This window comes from Dermochelys coriacea, chromosome 1 (assembly GCF_009764565.3).
Source record: "Dermochelys coriacea isolate rDerCor1 chromosome 1, rDerCor1.pri.v4, whole genome shotgun sequence".
Lineage (NCBI taxonomy): Eukaryota > Metazoa > Chordata > Testudines > Dermochelyidae > Dermochelys > Dermochelys coriacea.
Window position 1 is genome coordinate 34,631,408 of NC_050068.2, and position 27,589 is coordinate 34,658,996.

At 38.5% G+C, this 27,589-nt stretch overlaps 1 protein-coding gene across 9 annotated transcripts in view; it reads left to right on the forward strand.

The window, feature by feature from the left end:
• The window catches only part of GRIA4 (glutamate ionotropic receptor AMPA type subunit 4), a 294,100-nt gene that overhangs the window by 169,433 nt on the left and 97,078 nt on the right, over nucleotides 1-27,589 (forward strand). For all 9 annotated transcript variants that reach the window (XR_006277594.1, XR_005293872.2, XM_043504201.1 and 6 more), the window contains one exon: nucleotides 24,291-24,475. Coding sequence is in view for 7 of the 9 variants with exons in the window: in XM_043504201.1 (XP_043360136.1) it covers nucleotides 24,291-24,475 (185 nt within the window). In the remaining 2 variants the exon portion in view is untranslated. The remainder of the gene's footprint in view (nucleotides 1-24,290; nucleotides 24,476-27,589) is intronic.

Here is a 27,589-nt window from a genome sequence, read left to right on the forward strand (position 1 = left end):
GCTGAAGGATGGAAGCTATTTCCCAACATGAAGCCAGGGTGAAGCCCCTACTCAGCAACATCATTTTATGGGCTGGAATAATGGCTGCAGTCTACCAGAGCCTGATTGCCCCTAGTTCTAGCTCATTACAGCGCCAATAGATCCTTGATAGGGCTGAATTTAACCCTACACATCATTTTGACATTTTCTGCTTCCTGGTATATTGTATCTATATTCTCTTTCTTCCATGTATTATACACCCTCTTTGGACGATACTGCATCACATTTACTGTTCTGTGTCAAACACTGTTGGTGCTTAAAAATTTATAGTAACAATAATGAGATCCTTGGATGAAAATGGTGCAAACTAGTATTCATGATAACATAATAATAAAAAATATTAACATATGATGTTTTACAATTACCTCTTTTTATCAATTTTGTTCCATTTTTTAAAAACATTTGCAAGTTTTAATCTGAATATTCCAACTGGAGTCTAGCACAAGTGTAAGCTTTATCCCACACAGTCTTCATGATTCCACTTTTTTTTCAGTGTTACTGGCTGTATTGCAGGCCCACCTAGATAAAGGAAAGACCAGGCTTCTATAAGACAAGAATTCCACTGGATTCCAGGTTCTTGTGTGGAGAGGTAAACTTCTGAAAATCAGCAGACTGCCACTTCCATTCTGCCTCTCCTTCTCTCTGCTATTTTGTGACTTCACTGATTAACGGGGATTTCTCTGTTCCACTCTAGAGGTAGAGTAACTCCAGTATGAGGCCTTTTTGAGTAAGGAAATGGGCAGACTCTACCCTGGACTGTGGGACAGGAGTTCTTTTTCCATTTGTTTTATTACCTTGCATTGCTAGGGTTACATTCTTCCATCTCTGATCCCCAAGTAGCCCCGTCAGGTGGACTTTCTCTCCTCTCATCATCGTGTTTTGGATGAGGATAAAGAGGTGGGTGTTATATTCTGAAGAAGCAGGGACAGGCCCCTTTAAGAAATTTTTCCTAGCTGTGTGACTTGTTTTTTAGCTGGAGAACCGCTTGTTCCATATAAAGATGTTGGGGGATGCAGTATGCATTACCAGCTTGCATCACTTTGAATCCCAGTTGTCATATACAGTGGTGAGCAGAGTGGAGTTTGACTGAGCTCAGTCAAAAGAGAGGCCTCGGACTTGAAGGTTTCACTGGGAATGTTCATGGGGAAAGGTCCCATGCTTAGGTCCAGACTCTGCCATTGATAATATATTTGTGGGAAGACTGTGTGGAGCCCCATTGACTTCAGTGGAGCTCTGCTTGAGGAAAAGTCTGCCCACGTGGAACTCCATAGAAGTCAGTGGGGCTCCATGTGGATGCAGCATACTGCTCACATGCTATCAGTTGCAAAATCAGACAAAAGTGCATAAGGATGTCAGAATCTGGCCCTAAATGTTAGTCAAATTACAAGAAAAAGACCTCAGATAAAATGTTCTGTTTTGTTTGAAATCACGTGGAGATAAAGTAGCATAAAAATGTTTCATGCTTTTTTCATAATTCAGCTCTTTTAAATGTATTCAAGAACAACAATAGGTCTTTGGAAAACAGAAAGATGTTTTAAGTCAGCATAAGATACGAGGCCCACATAATGAGCAACAGTCACAGTTTTTATATGATTATCATGAATGTCTTTGAACTTGATTGCTTCAGTCTTGAGCCAACACTTGATCTCAGCCTTGCAGTGAGTTTAAAATCAATATTCTGGGGAGCAATTAGAAATTAGTAAATGTACTATTTAGTGAGACTTTTCCTTGCTATCTTCAAATCTTCAAATAACATATATTTAGAACGTAAGATTAAGGTCTATTGTGTGTGCTCCTCGTTACTTTATATTTTGGTGGATATAGTTAGTATTTGTGGTTCCCTTTTCCAGTTTTTTAAATATAAAAATACTTCAGCAGAATATTATAGCAATAAGTTGAGCATTGGTTAGGATATTGGTGCATGCTTCAGGTTTGCTATGATGCTAATGACCAATGCCATCGAGCACCCAGGGAATTTTACCAATAGCCAGTTAGATCACAGTCTGTATGAATCACTGCTGTTGGATTACAGTTTCTGAATTTTATTCCTTGATTTTTAAAATCATTTTTGGTAGGACTGCATGCAGCGCATCCTTCCGTGGTGAAAAAACAGGTCATACTAGAGGGATACAAAAATAAATATATATATGCTGTAGTGTAGAAAACACTATAAATACATTTAGGCTCATTCACCACCCTATTACTCCAGTTTTCACCACTGCTACTTTGCAGGTTTCAATCATTTCAGTTGTTTTCAATGGAGTAGCACCAGCATAAAATTGGAGTAATACATTGTGGTAAATCTGTTCTCTGCTACTATTTTGAACATTTTTTTCCAAGTGATTTGTCTTTTTGTTGATTTCCTTGGACTGTTGGCTCCCCTGCTCCCCTTACTACCCTGCTCCAAGATGCCCTTTCAGCAGCAGCTTGTAGCCACTGGTTTTCCTTTTCTTCTGATGCATAATTATGACATTCTAAGAAAGACCCAATTTACCAATCAGACCTTAGTATTGGGCAAATGGACCCAATCTGAATCCAATGCAAGTTGGTACAACTTCTATGTAAGTCTCTGTGCCAGTTTAATTGTGATGCAAATGACACTGCAAATTACTTGTGCATGTAAGTTGTTCAGAGAACAACTATAAATGCTTGTGAGTGCACTAAAGTACTGGAAATTTCACCAACTTGGCGTTCAGTAAGCATCTACCATATGTGTAACATGGACACTGAGGGAGCAGAGGAGAGAGTAAAGCAGGAAAAGCAACTCACAGGAAGGTGTGGGATGAGTTTACTTTATCTCACACTCTCCTGTGAGTTGTTTGGTTGGGTTTTTTTTTACTATACTCACTCTTGTGCCCCAGGGCATGTCAGAAACAATCATTTTGCACACTCACTGAATGTTAAATTATGTCCACTTATAGGGATTTACACCTGCCTCTTGATTAGTTTATGCCCCATATGTCACTTATACCAGCATTTAAATTGCCAACTAACTTGGCCCACAATGTATATAGGAATTGATGTTTGCTCAGCTGCCTTCTATGATTATGGCTATTGTACAAAAACAGCTTTCCAGTGAGCCTTTTGAGAATGTTGATGGAAATCCCACGAAAGGTATTGGCAGTCTCAGCATATAGGAATATTTGGTATATTACTACGTTTTAATTATGCATCTGAAATACACGGGGGCAGAATATCTGTAGTTGTTTGTGTGTAAAAGATGTTGACATTTTAATAATTCTGCAGGACATAAAGCCTTTGGAGTGCTGAAGATGCAGTGCCATGGAAAATGTGGCTTTTAGGGAGAAATGTGCAATAAAATATAAAAATTGTTATTTAAAGAACAGTGTGGCTTTCAGATTTGAGTGTTACTGTTTTGCAGCATAAAGACCTTTTTTGCTACCAGTGTTGAGTGGCGTAAGACCACAAGTTCAATTCCCCAGGGGTTTCAGTAGACATGCGAGCCTGGAGTATGCCTGGAGCAAGTTACTGTACCGACAAAAAAAGTTGCCTATTCAAACTGAATGTTTAAATGTCAGTTTGCTGAAAGTTAGCCTTAAATAATTCTAACATCTCCCTGGTAAATGTTCTGTAGTGTTTGTGACTGCAATAGTTCTTTTAAAAGTTCCTTTATGCAAAAATATTGACTGTGTCTTAGATAGACTTGTAAGTGACTGAGGATCATCCATGACAGATTTTGCTAGCTCTGCTTACTGGATATGTGTATATACGCCTACCTGTGTAATTCTTACCTGTCCGGAAATAAAATTAGCATACTGGTAATATGAAAATTAAACATCAAAATATCAGAAATTCTAATGGAAAATCTGAGGTATGTATTTGGTACAGTGTTCGGTTATATTTGAAATATTCATTTTTTGAAACACTGTTTATTTAGAAAACAAAAAGCTGCAGTTTGACACTTCTAAGGCATGATAGCAAAATATATGCAATGCTTCTCCAAAGCATATCATCAGTACATCACAGGTGAAATGTTGTGACCATCCAAATTTTGTAAAAGTGGATATGAATCATATGCAGGGGAAAGTTAGTGTTGGGAAATCTAAAAATGAAATACAAATGTTTCTGGGGAAAAAATTAGCATTAGTCCGACCAAGGTTTTAGCCTCATTCCACATTACAGGTAAACTCCAGTCTCTGGTACAATTTGGAGCCATGTTTGTGTCTAGGTTAGGAGATAATTGTTTTAAACAGGAATGGATTTGGAGCGTATACAGCCCTTAGCCCCACAATGAGGAAAATAAACTTACTCTTTAATGTGTGATAATTTGGCATAGATAACTAAGGCTTGGCTGGATGAGCCAGCTGGCCCTTTGTGAGTTTCTATCACTCAGCTCTCTCCAGATTCAGTGGAGAGAGAGAATTGAGGAGGTGGAGCAGCTTTGTTATTTCCCTGCAACTTCAAATGTTAGAGGCTTGCTGATCAACAGACTCATCTGAATGTCTTCAGCCTTCTGTGTGAGAACTGGGGTGAACATATTTCAGAAAAGTTAGGATGTATAAGCCACCTTGTTATACTTAAAAGCTCCCTTATCGGTTAAGGGAGTTATTCTCTGGACTGGTACTGGAGCAACACAAGTTATCAGCACAGTCATTAAAAACAGAAACAAGGAATTGCACACACAGTCCAACATCCACATCCACACCAACCTTAATTCATATACCTCACTGCCCTTCCCAATGCCTTTAAGCTCTAGCCGTCATAAGCCTGGAGGGCAGGTAAAACACTTCGAAGACATTTTGAAACAAAATCTGTACAAAACTAACATTTTTGACTTGACCTCTGAGCAACTGGTGACTGATCATATTGCATGGCACCACACCGTAAGGGTAGGTGTCCCCAACTTGAGAATAATCACATGGGGCACCTGGAAGCACAGCACCAGGCACAGAAACAATGTGCAGCTCAGTCAACACAAGTGGGCAAATGGCTCAGTGGCCAGTGCGGTGAATGTTGTTCTTCCCAATTGGTCTATGGAGTTATTAGTACAAACTCTGATTGTCAACGTCATCCTCAAAATTGAGATGACCAGAAGCATCGTCACCAACACCTACTTACTTTTGGTCTGACTATATAAATATTAGAAGCAGATCTCAGAAAGCACATGTATCTTCTTACCCCATGCTGTTTTGTAGTTTGAACGTTGTGGGAAACAGAAAATACTTTGTGCCTGGATAGTAAATTTGCATTTCACTCCACTGAGTAAATATGATCTAAAATCACAATATAGGTAAAGTTCTATATCCTGTGGTATGAAACAGCTGATGAATTAAACAATTGGGACCAATAAAAAATATAATGGCAGGAAATGTATCATCATGCTGCTAATAGATCACATAATTTATTAAGCTTGCATTCTCAAGAAACCCCAACACATGTGAGTGTAGTAATAACCCATGGCCAGAATAGTAGTGTAGCACTGTGAGTGTAGTAATAACCCATGGCCAGAGATGAGCAAAGTACAGGAAGGGAAAGAAATTGTAAAACTGGAGTTTCTCTTTTAATTACAGTTAACCAAGAATTGGAGATGGGGCCAATACTGCATTTCTGCTGGAGCTCTTTCTTGGAAAGCTAAACAGACATTTTTAACATGGTATAAGTAAAGTCGCAGAGCATCTAGTGCAGAAATACCGGGATACATTAACAGAGAGAGACTGGAATTTTTATTTTTTAGTGAAAATCATCCCCCCTTGGGTTTAAACAGTGGCTTGAAGTGGACACCAATAAATACCCATAGTATAATTGTTTTGACATTATAGCTCCGATTCAGCAAAACCCCTTAGCACAAGCATGTGAGTAGTCAGGCTGAAGCCAGTGACCCATATGCTTAAGTGTGGAATCAGAGCTTGTAAACCGCTATCAGTTACTTTTTCTAGCAGCACAGCAATCATTTTTTAAAACTTCAAATCCAATCAGTGCATTAAGGAGTCTTTGAATGAAATGCTCCTTCCTAAATGCTAATTTTGTCGCAGTTCAAGTATGGGACCAAATCCTGCTCACATTGAAGTCAATGGGAGTACTTTGAAGAGTAATGCAAACAGGATTTGTCCTATAATTCACAGCTAATACTAACTCAAAGCAATATTTATATTTTTCTCTTACTGTTCAATGAATATCACTATCTAGAATGTGTTCTATGCACTTTCCCATCTCCACTACTGCAAAAGAAATGCCAAAGCACAATATCAAGTTAATTAGTGACACAATTGTGCTGTAAAAAGAAAAGGAGTACTTGTGGCACCTTAGAGACTAACAGATTTATTTGAGCGTAAGCTTTCGTGAGCTACAGCTCACTTCATCATCACTGCATCCGATGAATTGAGCTGTAGCTCACGAAAGCTTATGCTCAAATAAATTTGTTAGTCTCTAAGGTGCCACAAGTACTCCTTTTTTTTTGCGAATACAGACTAATACGGCTGCTACTCTGAAACCTGTAATTGTGCTGTAAAAACTTCTTTTTATTCCTTTACTGTCTTCTTTTGTGTCTGCTTTTGAACCTCCAATTTTGAATGACTAACTCTACTTGAGTATATCTATAGCCATATTTTTAAAAACAAATTACTGTTTTATTTTTAAGATAATGCATAAATATGGAAAAATTGCTTTTAAAATATGGCATTATCCCTTAATAATTGTTTCTGACCCTCTTTTTGGATACAGCAGGATTGCAAGGTCTTCTGGGTGAATGCTGTTTCTTTGGACGTGTTTGGACAGCACTTGGCACAATGAGGCCTCTGGACACTACTGTAATTATGTATATAAAAATAAAAATTACTGCTTAGTAGGATTATAAAATTTTAACCAAGCTCCCTATCACAAGATATTTTGTACAGACATATTTCATACATTTCATATTTCTTGATAGTTGTCTCAGGCTCAAACTAATCTTTTTGGTCATGAAAATGAATTAACACTCTTCAAAAGACTTCTGCTAAAAATTGACTTATTCATTTAAATTACGATAGAGAGGAAAGTTGAATAGTGAATATTAACATTATTTTCAAATAGAGATAAAACCTAAAAGAAACATTTTATCAAATAATTACATCCCCATTTTTCTTGACAGAATATGTTCTTAAAATTAAGAAACTGAGAGGTTTTTATGTGTTCATTCAATGATATACTCGTCAAGATGCCATCATCAATAGTATGCTGCTAGATGTAGGTACAGACAGATTTTTGAAGAACATTTTCCACTAATGAATACAGTACATCTACTGTATTAAATTAAGCTAAGGAGGAATCTCTTCTTATCCTGCCATGAATGTTTTTACTGGAGTCACAACATGGCAGCTCAAATGATGACACAGGACATGGGTCAAATTCGTCCCTGAGGTAACTCGTCTGAAATCATTTGGGTCTGACACCAGGGATAAATTTAGAATCATAACTCAGATGATTGCACCTGAAGTTCACGCTCATAAAACATCTGAAATAAACATAAAGTGTTCCCTCAAGTTTCACTTCTTTTGTTATCTCATTGATCTGTATCTTTGTCCCACCATCCCTTGTGTTCATGTGGTCTTCAGTTATTCTGTTATATGTTTACAGTATAATAGATAGTAAATTCCTTACTTCTCACTTACTTGCTTTTAATGCTAGATTAAAGAAAAGAATATATTGAACATTTCAAATGTGTTACAGGCTATAGATTCTGGTCTTATACACCCAGTGCTTCTGTAATTTGATCTCTGTTAGCACTGAACATTGGGCCAAAATTCACTAGTTTATTTACTTTTTCAGAAGAATTATTTCTGTCCTTGGTGGTATAATTAACATTGTCCGGTGTTAGAATACTGAAATGCCTTTTCCTTTTAAGGTTTGATCATGTGGGCTCCAGAAAGAAAGCTGGGAGTCAAAGTGCAACTACTTAGCATTCAGCATATGTTCAACCATTTACAAAGAGGATTTTGCATGAGGAATTGCATATGAGGGCTAAGAGAGAGCAGTGGTTAGCCACTGTTATAGCTGCTGAGCATTGGATGCTTTGTTACAGACAAACCAGTAATGTGAAATAAATTGAGAGGTGCAGTACGGTAGGTTGGTGTGCCAGCAAGTGCATTGTGCCTAGCGTACCTCAGAAGGCATTGAGCAGCTGGCTGAGAAAGATATCTAGTCAGCCTTGGGCCATTTCAGTGTCAGTGGCTGGAGCACCTGGCTCACCCTCCTATCAATTTCTTCTACATACAGCTCTTTGAGCGCAGTTCTACTCTGAAAACTGACTGCAAAAATGGCATGGCATTAATTCTCCATATTAATTCTCTCTCAGGGTCTTCTAGATCAACTGTCCTAAATTTAAAAATAAAACAGTTTGGAGTTTTTTTCCCTCTACTGGCTGACCCTGCAAGCTCAAGTAATCAAATAACCCTGTAATCAGAATTTAGTAGACAATTCAGAGTTGATGATTCACAAGAAGAAATAGAATCCCTCTGACTCCCTTTTATTAGCTATATTGGCTCTCATCAGTTATGTAAAAAGGTGTCATTTCTACATACTCACTTTCCAGAGTAGAATCACACTTTAAGCACTATCAAATAGGCACCAACTCTTAGAGGGTGGTAGGAATAACTGCAATTCCTAAAACAGTCTTCTAGGCACACTAGTTTGTTCTCTGAATTATGATTAAGGATATATGCACTGGCCACACCCTGTCTCCCCTCTATTTCATACCTATTTCCTGCCCCATTCCTTGAGGGCTATTAACTGACACCAGCAATGGCCCATATATCAGCTGAGACAGCTGAAGCATAGCACATGACAATATCTGCGCCACCCCCCATCCCCCACCCAGCAGGCCCCCTGCATTAGGACTTGCAGGGAGTGGCTAATATGCCAGCTGTATGACTACAGGGTGAATTAGAGAGGCAAGGTGGGTGAGACAATATGTTTTATTGAACCAACCTGGGTTGGTGAAAAAGACATGCTTTCAAAATTACACAGAGCTCATCTGGAGGTCAATCTAACACTCCTGGGGAATCCCCAGGCAGGGACCTGGGGGTGGTGTCTGCTTACCTTGCGCCTCTCACAGAGAATCTGCCCACAAGCATTGATTGGTGCCCATGTAATAACATTTGCCTCTCAGTGTTAAGCAGACTAGAAAATTCAAATCTATACTGTTTCTCTTGAGAAAAATGGCCAGGAGGGGTAATTTATAGTGTTTAAGATATTCTTTCATAAAGTAATTTCTCATCCCTCACATTGAAAAGGGCAAAGAGAGCAGAAGCCAAAATAGAAATGAAAAATATCATTAGGAAGCAATTTCTCACAGCAGTTTTTGAGCAATAATTATACAGAATGCTGTTCCTAAGACAAGTTCATTGGGGGCGGGGGAGCATGGGTCATTCAAGGGGGAATTTAATGGCATCCTAACAAATGATAAATTATTGACTAAAACAAATTATGCTCAGACAGATTTTAATCCCTTACACCAGGAAAATCTGGAGTAACTCCAATAATTTCAGTGGCATTACTTTGGTTTTGTATTGGTGCTACTGAGACCACAATACATCCTGTGAACTTTTATTTGTATCAAAAATTGTACGGAATTCTGCTGTAAGCATTATAAACGGCTTTTACACTTGTTGAGTAGTCTTTGACACTTACATATTTAAATCTACCTCAGATTTCCCTTACATGTGAGATTTATACCCTGTTAGAGTCAGTGCTTTTCATTTGGGCTCTTTAGTCATCTGTTCTAGCGAGCTCCCAAATTCCCTGGACATGTGTGTTAAAGGAGATGCCTGAAACCTCAGCCCTACGACTTTACTGGGTCCATGTGAGGAAGGAAGAGTCCAGCACGCTACACAGAGGCCTCAGAGCTGAGCATGAGTGCAGCTGAGGGGACTGGTGGCTAGTATTTTGCAGTACTTTTCTTCTCCTCTCACTTGGGTCATGGAAGGGAGTGTTGCCCTCAGTTCTTAGTGTGGTTTGTTTGTTTGTTTGTTTGTTTGTTTGTTTGTTTGTTCAGAAATAAGTTCTATTGCTAGAAGGTGTGACGTACTTCCTCTGGTTTATTTCAACAGCTGGCATTCTCCCTAGTTCTCCTATGTGTATGGTTAGTGTGGAGACAGGCAGCAGCACTGGAGAGAATGCCAGCTGTTAAAAAAAAAAACAGAGGAAGTACACCAAACCTTCTAGCAATGGAAAGTATTTCTGGGGGGGGGAATGCTATAGAAAGATCATGGGGAATAGACGAGGCAAGGAAAGCTATGTATAGGTGGAAGAGAATTGGATAGATCAGTGGGGAGGGTACAAAGAGAGGGGATGAAGTGGAGGAGATAAAAGAAAATGGCAGGGAGTACAAGGGCATGGCAAAGAGAAGTGAGAGATATGGGGAAGTAGAGGGAAAACTATTTCCATACAAAATGGCCTGTGCTATCTGTGTATGGATCATAATACAATGAAACACCATGCCCATATCATCTTTGGATCAGTTACTGATTGATCAGTGGAGTCTTTTCCAAACATTTAAGACTGAGGTCAGTTAAAACTTAGCAGAGTCTTAGCAGAGTCAAGATCAACAATTGATATCAGAAATAGCTTGGTGGAATTATTCTCTATGTCTTACTGTGATCTCCATCTTGGTCTCCTTTCTTTCACACTAATCCCAGTTCTTAATGTCTATATTCTTCACCTGTTATCTTTGCTCTCATCTGTTATGTATTCTTCAGCTGTTATACACATTTCCATATTTTCTCCTAAATGTCAGTTCCTACACCTGAAAGTTAATATGGGACAATTAAATATATTCACTCTACCAAAGCCTGAACATGAGTTTATGATTACTTTGAATATAGCTTGCCTCAGTGGGACATAATAAATTAGTCTAATCATATGGCGAGTACTTACTTCCTCCTGTGTTTGTTCCTGCTAGGAACTGAAATTGTCACAGTAATTGTATGCAAATCCCTTCACCACAATAATCACAAGAAAAATATGTGCTTCTCTTCCTTTGCTGTAGGAGAAGCACAAAAGTAACCTTTTCTATCCTCACTTCCAAATCCATTTAAACGAGCTGTTGTGTCTTCCTATATAAAATATAGATACAAGTTATCATTATTTACAGTACAGACTTTGGTGTTTTGAACGTACCAAGCTAATAGTTCGTTAGTATTGTGTGCCGTGTTCATTTGGCACTGCTTTTGTGATATATATAATCCAATATCCATATTATTCTTTGGATTCAAACTGCAAAACAATTACACAGAGGTACTGTTGATTTAAAAGGTGAATGACTGTTTCTGCTATCCTATCTAAAACTAGGATTCCACATCTTGTTTATTTCTGATTTAACCTTTAAAAATTACACATTTAGAATTGTGGGTGCAGAGAGTTTTAAGAAATATAAATGTGTAAAATGAAATTGGCAATTTGTCCTGCATTGTGGTAAATCCTTCACAAATCCAACCAAGAACATTGTAGAGCTTTATCCGTGCAGTATTTAATGGATACCTTGTTACATGCTTACATAAAATAATTGCCTTACTCTGTGGCTAGTAGAAGTTAGGTATTTACACGATTTACTCAAAATGTATAAATTGGTTGCCTTTGGTCACACTGAAAGACTTTGTAAATAATGACCTTAAGAGAAAATTTCATAAATATTCATCTCTGAAGTTTCCTCCTTCTGTATTTTTTGGAAGGGAAAGTGGTTCAGATATTCATGTGTTTTATTTTCCTGTCCCCACCCTTCCCTGAAGTTTTTATGAAACCAACCTGGAACCCGAAAGAGTTCCTATTTCTCTCTTTACCAATACTCCTCTTCGTACCCTAAAAGCTTCACAACCTATTTGCTTTTTCTCTAGGAGAGGAGAATTGTGGGAATCAGTATTTACTAATTTACTTCACTAATTTAGGCCCAAGTCCTACAAATATTTGCTCATGTGCATGCCCTCGTTTGGCAGTTTACAGGCTTTACCATGTTTAACATTATTTTAATCAAGAGGTGACCATATTGTGACCATAGTGTTCAATTCTTCTTAGTCTCTCTTTCAAGGAAATGTCATGTGTGGAGTTTTTTAAAGTTAAATATTGAGTGTAGGCAACTCTGAGAGATCTGGACTGTAACCAAAAATTTAAAGTTCAACAAAAAGGTTAAATGGGATATAGAAATATATATTACTGGGAAGGAATAGAATTCTGTTGTAAAAATTGTATTTGACCATGTAATTACATACTGTATCATAATGTATACTCACAAGCATATGGAATTAAAGTTTTGGGGGCAACCTTACATTGGTATTTTGTTAACTTGAATGCCTGACTTTACAACCTGAAGATTGTTATTGTATTTTACATTTTTGCATATACTAGATGTTATGTATGTATATAACTATGGGCACAGAGAGTGATGCTCATAGTTAAGCTTGCCTGATACTTTCTGTTTTAAGATCCTGTTTTCTTATAACTTTCTGCAACAAATGAGGCAAGGGCCCTACAGTCAACAGCCTTATCCAGTACACAATGTTGATTCATTCCAGAGCACAGTCCTGCCTGTGCACTAAATGAGGCAAGTGTCCTGTGGGAAAAAATAATATGTGATCATGTAACTAAAGACTGTATCATAATGTATACACACACAAGGGGGCTGAATTATGGCTGCACAGGGAACCCTAATTCTAGAATGTCAACTTCTGAGCGCTTGACTTTGCAATCTTAACATTCTGTAACATAGTTTTTTTAAATGTTATTTATACAAAGTTATAATTACAATTATTACCCTATTGTAGCTGTTGTTAGAGAAATAAAGAAATTGTCCCAGACATGAATGCAAAAATTCCACAAAACTAAGACACAGCCATAGGTGTAACATACTGGGGCAGTGGGACTCTCTGGCAAAATCAGTATTTGCAACACTAAGTACATAAATTGGATGTCCTTCTCATTTATCTACAAGTATACTCTGGCGATTTGCTCACCACATCTGCTAACTGTAGAAGAAAGTAAGGTACTTTGATCTTATAGCTTTAGTTAGAAGCCAAAACTTACTGAAGTGGGAAAAGATAATGACATCGGAGAGGTGAAAATAAAGAGCATATGGAAAACAATTTGAGTGCCTTCAATACAGGGTCTCTCGACTGGATCCTCTCAAGTTTTCCCTAACCTCTATCACTTGGTAGATTGATAACTCACCTTCACAGTACATTTCCCATGAATGTTAGCAGCCTCTGAAATGTAAAAAAAAGAGAGAAGAGCTTGCTGCAGAGCAGCTGCAGTGCAAACAGGAACTGACATTGTCTGAATCTTTGGTCATGAATTTTTGCTGCAGAGTAGCTCAAGCCACAGTTTGAACAAACTCACTGAAGGCTTTGTAAGGGAATATCCTACTATGTTCTGTAGTTTCATTGAAACCTTTTTTTTAAAAAAAAAAACTGTGGCTGCTCTATATGGATAGCATTTTATTGTTGCTGCAAGTTCTCCCCAGGAAAAGCAGGTACACCTACTGTACATGAAACTGTGAGTACAGGAATCCTATGAAACTCGGGGAAAAAGCGGAACACAAAGTTTGTCTCTGGACTACTGGTGAAACTCATTTTGCATATGTAATGGAACACTGACAAGTGTGCCTCCATCATACAAAGAGACTGCAAACAGAGAAAGGAAGGAATTAGCAATGGGCCTGAGACATGAAGTTTGGAACTGAAGCTAAATGTCTTGCAAATTTAGAAGTGTTTGGTCAGGCCATTATGATACTTACCTCCTTCGTAAAGCATTTTGAGATCTACTGATGAAGAGTGCTACATAAGAGCTCTGTATTAGTATTTAATATTTATTATTATAGAACAAAGAGTGATACACAAAGTTCACATGACGAACTGGATCCAGACTTTGAGGGTGATTAGTTCCTTGATTTTGGTTCAGACCCATCTTAGAATGTGTGTAAAACTATTTGCATGATTTAAAGAAGGAATGACTTAGCTCACAACAAGAGCGGTACATAACTTGAAAGCAAAACTGGTTTTAGATTTTTGGGCCTACCAGGCAAACTGAAACCACCAAAAAAATCCAGGTTTTGTGATAGAAATCTCACTGGCTTTGCCTGAAGTTTTGGGATTGTATGTACAGAAATTCAAAGCAAAAGCATAAAACTGTGTGAACTGAAACTACTGGAAAGGGAGCTGTAACTCTTAAGAGATTAAATTGATACATTTTGCACAACATTGTGTATAAATGGTGGGACAACATGGGGCCATGTGTCTATCAATCTGAATAGGTATTCATTAGATAGTGGTCATCACCATAACTCAGTTTTGCTTAGTCCTCCATACCACGTGATTTAACTTTTTATTGCACACCCCAAATTAATTGCCAAAGAATTACTTAACCAATAATAAATTTGCTTTTAAAGGGAAAATCCTCTTCTGTGGAGGGCCCTGTGACAGCACGGGGGTCAGAAAAGGCAAGCCGCAGGTGAGCCAGACCAGAATATCTCTGGCTCCTAGCAGACAGGTTAAAAGAGTGAGGAGGGATGGTTCAATGGTCAGGGTACTAGCCTGGGCTGCGGGGGACCTGGATTCAATTCTTGCTCTGCCACAGCCTCCTGTATGCTCCTGGACTAGTCACTTAGCCTCTCAGTTTGCCATCTGTAAAATGAAGATAATACCACTTCCCTACCTCAGAGATGTGTTATGTGGCTACAGCACTCAGACACTAAGGTGATGGGGGCCACATTAATACCAGAGGTAGATACAGACTGTGTGATCTGATTCCAAGTGTATTAACCCTGTTTTCCTGCACCAGACAGTGCAATGAGCCTACTAGTTGGAATAATATATGGTGTTAATATGCATAAATTGCACTCTGTATGCTGCATAGTTTTATTAATAGGTTATTTCCTGCACGGCAGCACCAAAGTTAGAAATAATGCTGTAATTTATATAATTAATGTAATAATTTCTATTTGAAATGCGTGGCCACTTCAGTGATTGTGTCATGGGAAAACCATTCTGAATGAACTGCCTGAGTAAAGAAAAAAAAAACCCTAACAGAATAAAAAGTTTGCCATGAGCTGAGTTATTGGAATTCTACTTATCACTGGTAATTGATTACTGGAACATTTTTTTTAAAAATATCCCTCTCCAACAATGTGCAATCCAATAGAATGATAGGCAAGGCACATATCTTAGTGATCTCTTTGATTTATTCTGCCATAATCTAGCAGAGTTAGACATTAGATTTTATTTTATGTTTAAATTTTAATAAATAAAATTAGGGAAGTCATGGGCTAAGAAACATTTATTTTTATGGAAGTAATATATTCCTATAAGAAACAAGCATTAATCATTGTTCTGTTCTTGATACGGTGCCATAAATGTGCATGGCATTTTAAATGACAAATGAGACTTGGGACCTGCTTAAGAAAGTTTACACATCTATGGGCTCAACCCCCTGCAATCAGACCTGTGCAGATGGGCACTCAGGCCCACACAGATCCTACATTGCTCAGTGTGGTTTCAGGTGGCTGCACAGGTTCACCAGCATGGATCTAGGTACAGCACAGGAGCCTATGTTTAAATTAAACATGATGCAAGACCTGAGGAATGTGTTGTGTTGGTATATATGGAACTGGTTAGTTATAGATAGTATACCAATATATGGCGCACAAAAATAGATAGCATACTTCCTGGGTTTTGTAGGACCGATAAAACTTGTTGGATGCTGCAAATAGCTTCTTCTGGCTGCTTTTTGTGTCAACAACAAACCTCATGTCAGTTTTTCTACTTCATTTCTTCATTGTGGCTGCCCAGAGGCACCAAGTCACTTCACAACAATAACTGTATTTAGGAAATGGAGGGAGTGAGAGAAGGATGGACAAGTTTGACAAAACCAACAAGTTTAAGTGAGTGCATACATTTGTTATATTTGAATGCTGATAGCTTCGCCGCCTTTTTTCAGGAATGTGTTTGTCCTAAATGCCTTTAACTTTTTGTTTTGTATTCCTGAATATGTGAATTTAGGTAATGGGGTGGATGAGATGGGAGCATAGGAGAGGAGAGAGCATGAGAAATGGGTTGATGCTGAAGTGCAGTTAAGGGCTGGGGCAAGGGGAGCAGAAGAGGAGGATGGAGTGTGAAAGTGAGGAGGAAAAAGACAATTGCAGATTGCCTGGATGAAATGAAATGACACCATCTGAAGAGAATCAAATGGTGAGATAATCAAACAGTGGCAGTGGAAACACCGATGACCAGTCAGGGATAAGTATAATGGTGCCTAATGCCAAGAGTGTGGTGAAGTAAATGTGTGGAGTTTAAAGGCATCAGGAGAATGAAGGGTGTTGACTAAATTATCTGGCTGTTAGCAGCTGAGAGAGGATGCCCCTGCTGCTGGTAATGCTGCCTGAAGAGGACTTGTCCAATGGTGCCCACAGAAGACTTTTACTGCTGTTGAATGTGAGGGAGCTGCTGGGACTCTAGAAATCCCAGTGGAGGTCCACTGGGGACAGAGAGGGATGCTGGTGGGATGCTCCCTTGCTGCCCTTTTTGCCAGCTAGGACACGCACATACATAAAAGTTAGAAGAGCTACAATAAAAGTATAGACACATCACTGGAATAATACTTGGTACTTATCTTCAAAACGTATTGCAAACATTAGCTAATTAATATTCAGAACAGAACATCCCACATTTTGCAGACAGGAGATGTGAGTAGAGAGGTTAAGACCAATAATTTCAAAAATGTCTGTAATCCTTCTGGCAGGTGGAGTCAGAAGCAACCAAGGCCAGGTTCAATATCTAGGGATTCCTCTTAACAATACAAAACAGAACCAGCTCAATCCCCCACCCGTTGGCGACTTTAAGAGGCAACCCTTCCCCACTCGCAAGCATTAAGTCTGTGTATAATAAAAGAAAACTTTTATTAAAAAGGGAAAAGGAGCCCAGCATTAATCTGGGAAAACACCACAACCCCATGCAAAAGCATGTGACCATAAGCAAACACCCACCCCACAGTATGCTGGGCAGTGTCCTTTGCTTCCGTTACCCATCTTGTGGTGTGAAAGTTCAAACAAATGTCCCTTTAATATGCCACTCCCCTGTTCCTCCGCTGTACCCCACTCACAGGAGGTTGTCCTTAGTCAGCAAAGACCTAGAGTTCAGAGATGCATTCTCACTAGTTCCCCCACCCCCAAAGGGGATGTGTGCATGTCGAGCAATGCCTCCACTGCAGCCACCACCTCTGCAGCTCACTCAATGCTGCTGTTATCTCTGCCGCTGTTATTTCTGCTGCTTGCTGCTACTTCTGTGATGCCACATTTTCAGGTTTCCACACTTAGCCCAGCCCTTAGTGATTTCACTGGGTAGCAGGGAACCTCTGTGCTACTGCCTCTTCGTGGCCTTTCACTGCAACTCTCTCCCTACACCAGGTCTAAGGTTTAGCTGCTAGATCTGCTCATCAGTGATTTTAGTTCTAGTAACATTGAACTCAAACAAGATCTCTCAATTGAGTCCAATCAGCTCTGTCTTTAAACACTAGAGAGGGGAGGAGATAAGAGGATCGAATAGTATTTAGGACTCTTTAAGCAGAGCCCACACCATTGCATAGGTCACCAATCCCCACACACTCTCCTGTTCAGTGGGATTTGGCATCCCTACTCCCTGTTTAGCAAGTGAGGTTCAGTTTAGAGTGACCCACTCAGTTAGGACAGGCTAAGCACAGTTCTGCTGCCCTTTACTCACACAATAACAGTAACAACATTTCATTACTCCTGCATTCAATACAAACGTGAATTGTAACCCAAAACCAGCCAAAGATGATCATGTTGGCAAAGCAGCTCTGTCTGCTGAACACCTAGGCAGAGTATGGGTGTCTATGCAAATACAGCCTTCTCCTGAAATCTTTTCCCCCAGTGTATCACAAGATGTCAGATGAGAACTCATTCAGACCCTGCTTAAATGTTCACAAACTTTGGTGGAGTGTCTCCATTTTGTTCAGTGCCCAACTGAAGATAGGTAGGTGTCTCAGGCTAGCCATCCAAAAATGAAGGATGACCCACGGTCAGTACTCATTTTTTGAAATTTTGAGTTGTAAGGCCACACAGCAAGTCAGAGACACTATTAGAACACAGGAGGTCCCAGCACAGACCACAGCATTCTGTGTCACACCCAACTCTGTATCACAGAGGCATATACTGACTGCAGCCTTCACTTATAGTCACTCCTGGGTAGAACTGTGTAACAAAATCACAAATATTGCCAAATTTCTCTCTCTCTCACACACACACACACACACACACTCTCTCTCTCTCTCTTTTCTGGTCAAAATTGAAAATTGTGATAGAAAATGTATTTGAAACTTGAAAATTTTCATTCAGCTCTGTTCCTGATCTACCATAGCGAAGTGATTTCTGGAACAGTGCCAGGATTAGTAGTGTCTGCCTGGGAAAAAAAATTGCTGGTTGGAAACTGCAATGAAGGGAGCTCTTTTCACTTATATTGTAGCCATGTCAAAGTATCCCAAAACTCTGCGTATTGCCATTGATCAGATTGAACATGATGTTCCCTGAAGAGCACTTCAATCTGGTTCCTATATATTGCATGTGTTGCAAGTGATCTGTGTATTATGGTGACCTATGAGGTCAGAATCTTTTCCTCCCAGGCTTTTGAGGAGTGGCAGGCTGAGACTTGCAGAGATTTTTGTGTTTATTTTATTTTATTTTTCTATGCTGCTGGATATTTATATGCCAGGGTGGGATTAGCAGTCATTTATATGCATATTTTATTTTATGCGTTGGGCATCTAGGAATATTTTAGATGCCTGAGTTAGTAAATAGTGAGAGAGAATATTTAGGAGGTACTGTATCAATGATGAAGGATGAAACATTATTATAACACCCTGATAGGCTCTCAATAGAGTGGACTACTGTCTGGAGATTCCAGGGCTGCTTTGTTCAGCCCAAACACATGGGGCTTTAGAGCCATCTGGCCCTATCCTCCTTTCTTAGACCAGTATTTACAGAGACCCCTTTTCCCAACTAGGTGAGGCAGGGCCAAAAAGGCTCATGGAAGTATATATCCTGGACACCATCATGCAGTAACTTGGGGAAGAGTAGAAGTATACAATATCGTCTCCCAGTACCTAGGCTGGGGAAAAGCGAAAAGAATCTATCCCTCCCAAGAGTGAAGAAGGTATATCCGCTTCCATCCATGGTTACTTTTATTGCTGTTATATAGGGTCCACAGGTGAATCTTGTGGCAGGGTTGTTGTACTAACATTCCTGTTTCACACTACTTTTCCTGAGGGGAAGGAAGAGTAGAGTTAAAGACAGTGGCAGTGTTGCTAACTCTCACAATATTTAGTGCCTTGTTTTAAAGTCCCATCTCCTGGATTCATGTGACTTTGTGAGAATCTCAGCTTTCGTCTAACAAAGACAAAGGAAGTTTCTAGCCTTCATTGTTGGAAAGAAAATTTTGAAAATGTGAAGCCTCAAGAGAGCAACAGAAGACAAATGAAAAGAACCTGACAGTTATTTTTAAGGTTTCAGAGTAGCAGCCGTGTTAGTCTGTATTCGCAAAAAGAAAAGGAGTACCGGTGGCACCTTAGAGACTAACAAATTTATTAGAGCATAAGCTTTCGTGAGCTAAGTGAGCTGTAGCTCACGAAAGCTTATGCTCTAATAAATTTGTTAGTCTCTAAGGTGCCACCGGTACTCCTTTTCTTTTTAGTTATTTTTAAAAATCTCATAATTTTTGAAGAGTTGGGGTTGGCCATGCAGCTCTGATTTACTTGAACTACTCTGACTGCAGCACAGCTTTAAATGATAAAATAATAATGCAACATTCCCTCTGCAACATTTCCATACAATTCTTGTCTTGAGAAGGTAGATCAAAATGTTCTATTAAGGAAAATTATATTGTTCTCTCTGTAAAAAACCTGCAAGACTTGGCACGTATCAAATCTTTTTACTTGTTGCTGCTGCATAGGATTATTTGTAATGAAAACCCCCCATGTAATCCAGAGGGATGGGAGGGGGAGAACCCAATTAAAATACTCTTTTATTTTCAAGGTGCCTCATTGGAGTCTCATTAAAAATGGTCAGATACATCTGTGAACATGATAATGATATGCATGTTCAGCTTTAATTGTCTGGTGGAATAGAGTATAATGTAGTGACTCTCCATTTTCATAATTATTTCAGATAACATTGGTGACCAGGATATCTTTTTGAAAAGCTACATTAATTTGTTAAAATACCACAATTTTACCTATCTGTAAAATGAAAAAGAAAGGTTGGGTTGAAATGTTAGTGTTCTTTTTGTAACCATTCCCTGCATACATTTTTGTTTCAAAACATCAAAGTAGCACTGATTTTACTATTCATTGAACAATTGTGAATTGTATCTACATGTCAGGAATGACCTACAGAAAGCAGCTGGCAGACTTTTTAGGAAGCATTCTCAGAGCCGAATGAGCTCACGGAAGAAGGAAAAGGAAGCTTTCTTTGCATTTGGAAGGCTTTAGTGGTTTTAGTCAATAGTATTGCTACTAAATTTACTAGTTACTATTTATAGATTCATTGATTTTTAAAGCCAGAAGGGACAATTAGATGATCAACCCAGTTACCCCTGCATGGACCCCAATAATTTCAGTTTGACTAAAGTAGATCTTCCAGAAATGCATCATTCTGCAGTTAGACTGATAGTATGTTAGCTGGTAGTTAGTATGTACGGTGCTGGGAAAGTTCCCCTGCATTTCTTTATTTGCTTATTTCATAAGCATTTTGTAAAATGAAACATCTCCTAGAAGCACATGGATTGGGTAGCTAAACTGTCACTTAGCCTTAATTGTTATGCTTAAAAACAAGTCTTTGGTTTGTGTAACAGATAATATTCTACAATATGTAGAATCGACTGTATCCATATCACAGCATCTCAACAAAATGAACTGTACAGTTAAGTAGCATAATTTAAGACAAACAAGGAAGTTACAGCTAAAAATAGAGAAGCGGAAAAGAGATATCTTTTAGCATAGAGCTATAAGATCCAACCCAGCTGTCCTTACTCAGGCAAAACATCCACTGACGTTTGTGATTTTTGCCTGAATAAAGATGCCAGGTTAAAGTCCTAAATTTGTAGAGATTGCCCTGTGGTCATTTTAATTTTTGTCATTTGGAATTTACGCAGCTCTGGATAGAGTTCATTTTTTATGAACAGTACATCCAATTATTTTTGGACAAATAGGCATACTCTTCAATATGTCCAAGTTTGATGCCAGCTGAGGCTGCAAATGCCTGCAGTTCATCCCATTTAAACTCCAGACTTGTCAAACTGCAAAAATTATATTATTTTTCCCTACACAGATACACAGATATGTCATGGATACCATACAAAATGATTTTGACCTGAATATATAATAGTAGCTTCTCTGAGATGGAGAACTTTATTCCATCCAGCTGATAGCAGCTCAGCTTTGTTGTGTTATATGTGAAAGGCATATTGGCATGAAAATATAGCATGGTTGCCAACTAGTGACAGGAAACTATACAACTCTGAAATGCCTAAATGAGGCAGTTGCTAATGAAACTTGGGAAGCTAAACCTTGATCCACAGTAGAATTAAAACTTGAGTGTTTGGCTAGTAGTTGTCATTCACTGTGCTGGGAGAAATTCCTGCCTTGATCAAAGCATATCATCATAAAGTTGTCCAAACTTAAAAAGAAAAGAGTGAGAGAATATTAATTGCCATTTCAAACAGCATTCATTCTGAATCAAAGCAAATGTTAGTCTGTGTCGAGAAACTGAATGAAATAAATGTTGACTGTGTTGATATCAAAGATAAACTCAAAGTTACCATAAATGAGGTGGGAACATCATGATGGATGATGGATGGATATAAAAAGATATATATGGAAATGTATAGAAAATGAGGCAAAAAATACAATGCTTGGGAAAGAATCTAGGCATGATTTGAAAAGATAATTACAGGCAAAAAAATACAAGAGTAAATGTAGCAACAGGAAGAGCAGAATAATTGTGAAGTAATTAACAAGAATTCTTCATTCTTCTCTGGTGGAAAAATAACTGATTTCAGGTTAAAAATGAACCCTGGTTACAGAAATGTTTTCCTAGTGATTCTATCAAGTAATTTACTTCAGTAAATTATCTCAAATACAGACATGTAGTCTAATTCATACATATTTCTTACTGTACCTATTTCTTTAGAAATGGTTCTGTGGAATGAAAATTATTCTTTAATCCTTTGTGCAGAATGCAAATATATTTTAATTGTATTTTTATCAACCCAGACTTCACTTATCTTTTGGAAATAAATGTTTTGTTCTCAGTGATAAAGTGTACTAAAGTAATCTCCATCATCATAAAGCTATGTACTTTAATTTCAATTATGTCATATGTATTTGAGGGGGAAATACCTAATAATTATAAATGGTACTATATAATCTGTGTATTTTTGAGTATGGGTGCTTGATTTCATTGGAATAGGAACAATCTGATATGAATTCACCTAGACTATTAGGAGTTGAGTGCAAGAGGTAATGCCAAAGACAATTTCTCCTAGATTTACAGTAGCTCTCTGATTTCACCTGTGACATCCACATCATGAGGAATTAATGATGTTCTTATAGGTAATGTAGAGGCAAACAAGTGTATAGTATATTTATGGGTCTGCTAATATTTCATAAATGTATAATGATAGAAAATTCATAAACTTATTTATTTCTAAAATTTAATTTTTGAATATTCCTGTTCTTTGGATGGGTAGACCCATCAGTGCCTTTAGAGAGATCCTTTCCTGTAGAAGGATCCCAAAACATATTGTAAACTACAGTGTATATATAGGGATCAGTTACATACCAATGAAATGCAGCCATCTCTTCATAGAACAGGGATCCATTCTGCATCAGCAGCATTACAGACTAGCTTTAAGGAGATGAAATGAATACTTTTTCCAACTGAAACTAGAGTGAGGATTTCAGGTAGGTAAAATATAACCACCCAAGTCAGAATATAGCCATAGTTCTGGACAGGATATCTGGTCTGAATGATCACATCTCCAGCAGCACAATGTCAACTAGCAGCCCCATGCTGATTTAATACTCACTCTGGATTTGAGTTGTTGGATCTCTGCTCTTTTAGATGGAATCTCCCAGTGTTTTAAGAATCTTCAGTTGCCCTGGTGAATGAAGGAAAAGCAAATGGTTCTTAAAAAAGATACTGGCTTTCCCCATCTGCTAGTGGGCTTTGCAGATAACAAATGAGACATTATAATTGTAATATCTCTATACTGCTGTAGAAGGTGCATGACCAACAGTGCTGCTTAGGGATCAGGTGGGGGTTGGCAGGTTGTCTGCTGTTGATGCACAGTCCTCTCCTTCAGCACCCCCACCCCAAGAGTTTCCAGTCCTCCCCTTTAGCAGAAGGGTTTGGGGGGGCAGGGTCCTTGAGTCTTTTCCAGCTGGCCCTTCACACTAGGGAAAGGTTCTTGCTCTAGTGTTGACGTTTTGGAGTGGACAAGGGAACCCGGGCCCGCCCTCTCCACTGGCTCCGGTCCAGTGTCCAAGGGTGGGCATCTACACTCAACACCTTGGGGTTCTAAGCCACTCCCTCTCCCAGACCACATCTTACCCCAGTTTTCTTCAGCTTCCCATAGTAGATTACTCCGATCAGTTCCCTGACCTGCACACTCCGTCACCTGCCTCTCCTTTGTGGGTTTTCACAGGTCTGTGTTGTCAGGTCCTGGGCAATGACTCCTGGGCAGTACTTCCCCCTCAGTGCAGCCATCTGCTCCCTTCCACTGCCTGCCTCTGAACTGCTCTACCTGCCTTTTCAAAGCTCTGCCTCCAGCCTGTGCAGGCTTTGCCAGTGTGTCTGTGTGGAGCTGCCTGGGCCCTGAGCTGGTCTTTAGCCCCTTGCTCTTCCATGCGGGGTTTGCACTTTTCATTCAATGGCCTCAGAGCACTTCACAAACATACACTGGTTAAACTTTACAACATCCCTGTGAGCTAGATTGGTGTCATCTCCATTTATCAATTCATTGCTCACCGTGATGGAGATCATATAAATGCTTGTAATAATAATTATGAATAAATTTATAGATAGTTTAAGTGCTGTGCCCAAAGTCATAGGTAGCCAGTAGCAGAGATAGACCTAGGAGCTATGACTCCTCCCAATCCCCTCTCTATTAGACCATACATTAAGGGATTTGATATTGATTAATAACAGCTATGATTAATAAAATGCAAAGATTGTGTTGTTAGTGTATTGTATCCTTTTCTTTTAGGTTATTCAATACTTCAAGCTATTATGGAAAAAGCGGGACAAAATAGCTGGCAAGTCAGTGCCATATGTGTGGAGAATTTTAATGATGCCAGCTACAGGAGGCTTTTAGAAGACCTGGATCGAAGACAAGAAAAGAAATTTGTAATAGACTGTGAAATAGAAAGGCTTCAGAATCTTTTAGAACAGGTAATACAACTTTTAATGTCACTGTAAACCCATTATTGTAGTTCCACAAGAGCAGCCTCTAAGCTTTACCCTTCATTTATTTTTGCCAGTCAAGACAAGGTTTCCCCAAGGTTTATTCAGGGGCCAATATTTTATCTCCACTTTCTCCCCATCTTCATTTTGATATTAAGCTTCCATCACAGCCGCCGACAGGTCAGAGTGAATAACCACTTCTGAGACAGCAGGCAATGCTCATGCTACACAAACATCAGCCTAGAGCTTTAACATACCAATGCTTGGGGAGTCTTGAACCAAAGTCTCTTGGCTGGCAGGACAACACCCTGCTGCCAAGTTGATCAAGAAGACTCCCCCAATCTTCATTTTTTTATTAAATTCAGATTGGATTTTTTTAAATCTAGATGGAATGTTTTTCTAAAAGCTCTGCTCAGGGATTTATTTTGGGGAAGTTCTATGGCCTGTGCTACACAGGAGGGCAGGCTAGATGATCACAATGGTCCCTTCTGGCATTAGAATCTGTGCATCTATTTTTAAAAATATATATTTTTAAATGCCAATTTTATATGAAGAAATTGCTTATGTTTATCCAGAGTTATTTATTGTTCTCTAAACATCATAGACAACATATTTCCAGCTGTACAAGGTATTGAAATCATTATTACACACATTTAAAAGGGGAGTTTTATTACCCATAACAAAGTATTTGTGAAAATGGAAAAGAGTGAATAAGTGATCTTTTGGAGAAGGGATGGAGGTCATGTTTTTCCTTAGTTAACGAAGGCAGCAGTTATGTAAAAGAAAGAGACTATGGGCTTGATTATCCACTGCCTTGTACTTTGTATAACCATTTATACCTGTGCCAAGTGGACTTAAAATGTTATCATTCTCATCTGGAGAATCTGGCCATATAACTGTCTCTCTCTGAGCTATTTCTTAAATGATGGGAAAAAATAATAGTTCGAAAAGAGCATTTTGCTAAGTAATAGGAAAATAACTTGAGGCAGTGTATTCTTTTTGTCTCTCACATAATCCCACATATTATGCTGATGCTCTGAACATGCACTTTTCAGTATCTATTGCCACTGTGTGAATACTACAGTGAATGAATGCCATCTAGTGGTGCTAAATTCTGTTTTATCGCGCTACTTCCTTTATTTTATTTTCTTATTTATTTATTTTTTATTTTGCAAAATATATATTAGAGGTTTATAAAGTTTTTATTGCAAAAAACTTTAGTGACGCAGATGCTGGTATGGGCAGTTAAATATATATTGCCATTTGTGATTCAGAAATGTGCAAAGTAGTTTTTTTCTGAAAACTATTACAGATTAATTCTTTTAACAGCAGAAACATGAGAGAAAGAAACTAAGAATTAACAATATGGCACTTCTAAATTTAACAAAGATTATTTCAAATAGGTGATGCCATACATGTTAATTTGGCCAAATCTTTTGCTACTGTGTCATTGCGTTTTAATGCACACTTATCATAGCTTATAATCAAATCCTTCTCCTAGCCAGTCTCTTTTGTAATAAAACAAAAGAGCATTGGTTTTTAGGACTTGCTTTAAAGTGTGTAGGGAAGCATTTTCCCCCCCTGAGTTTTGTGTGTGTGTGTGAGAGAGAGAAAGAGAGGTTCAAAACCTGAAACAGTTGGCTTATAGAGAGAGTGTTATATGTCCATATATATTTGAATACATATTTCTTCATAAACTCATGGGTCTATTGATCATCTATTGCTTTAATAGCAAGGATATACATATTTTAGAGCATGCTATCATTTTGATTCTGATCTCACTGATACTGATTTTACACTGGTGTGACTCCATTGACTTCTAGGAGCCACTCCTGATTCTCAAATCAGCAACTGAGATTGGAATCAGCCCTACATTCTGCATGGACGATTCCTTTTTAGAATAGTTTGCACTCATTGTTTGGATAGGCTTAGGGCCTGATTCTGCACTACCAAAATCAGAGGAAGTTTTACTTTAACAGGGCTAGGATCAGCCCTTTGCTTATGTTGTATGGTAGATAATTCAAAGTGGTGGCAATTTAAAATATCAGGCGCTGACTTCTTTCCTTTTGCATGAGGATTCCGGGAGCCTGTAGATGATAGATGTGGTGACTTCACAGAAGAGGAACTGAGTGAGTCTCAAGTTCCCTAATTGCTTCAATAGACCTTTTTCCCCAGACTTTTTGAGAAATAAAGTTTAGTTGTGTGATGTACAAGTCAATGTTCTGTAGTGTATATTAGCAGAAGTAAGTCTTAGTAAAACGAGACTTCAGTGCAAAATGCTCTGCTTTTTGCTGACTAAGAGTGAGAAACTGACTTATTTGTGTGGGTGTAAATTAAAGAAGTGTAGGCTCAGTTCTTAATAGTTCTTCTTAGAAGGGGATATATAATATATTATATGTCCTACCCTGAGATAGCTGAGATTCCGGTTTATGATGAGTTCATTAGCTGTGTGAAGACAAAGGTAGAGGTAAAGAGAAGTTAATTGTTTAAATAGATAGATAGATAGATAGATAGATAGATAGATAGATAGATAGATAGATAGATAGATAGATAGATAGATAGATAGATAGATAGATAGCACTTGTTCCTTGGAAAGATAGCTCTGAAAATCCAAGTACAATGATTGCTAAGGTTGAAAAGAACAAGCATGAGGATTCTGCTACTGCATTTGGGGAATAGGGAACATGAAAATACCTACTCTTTTATGGATGCATAATGTGTTAGTTAAGTTTTGAGGGTATCCCAAAGAATCATCTTGCTCAAAATCCTTATGATGATGGCATGATATAAAAACCAAGATAGAAAAGTAAAGCCAGCCCTTTATGATCTCGGTGGATAGGTACAGGTTACAAATGGACAAGGAGGAAGTTGCTTCATATTTACGCTCCAAAATGCTAAGTCCAGCTTCCGTTTAAAATAAGCATCTATGCTGTTGTTGAAATAAGACTCCAGTGTTTTTGACTTTCCAAATTCCCAGAGATTTACTTTATCAAAATCTATTTCACAAGCTTGTTCTTTGTAAGATCTAAATTAGACTTCATTGTCCTATAATGTGTCCTCATAGGAGATGACCATCTGATCCTTGATTGGGTCTTCGTGCTT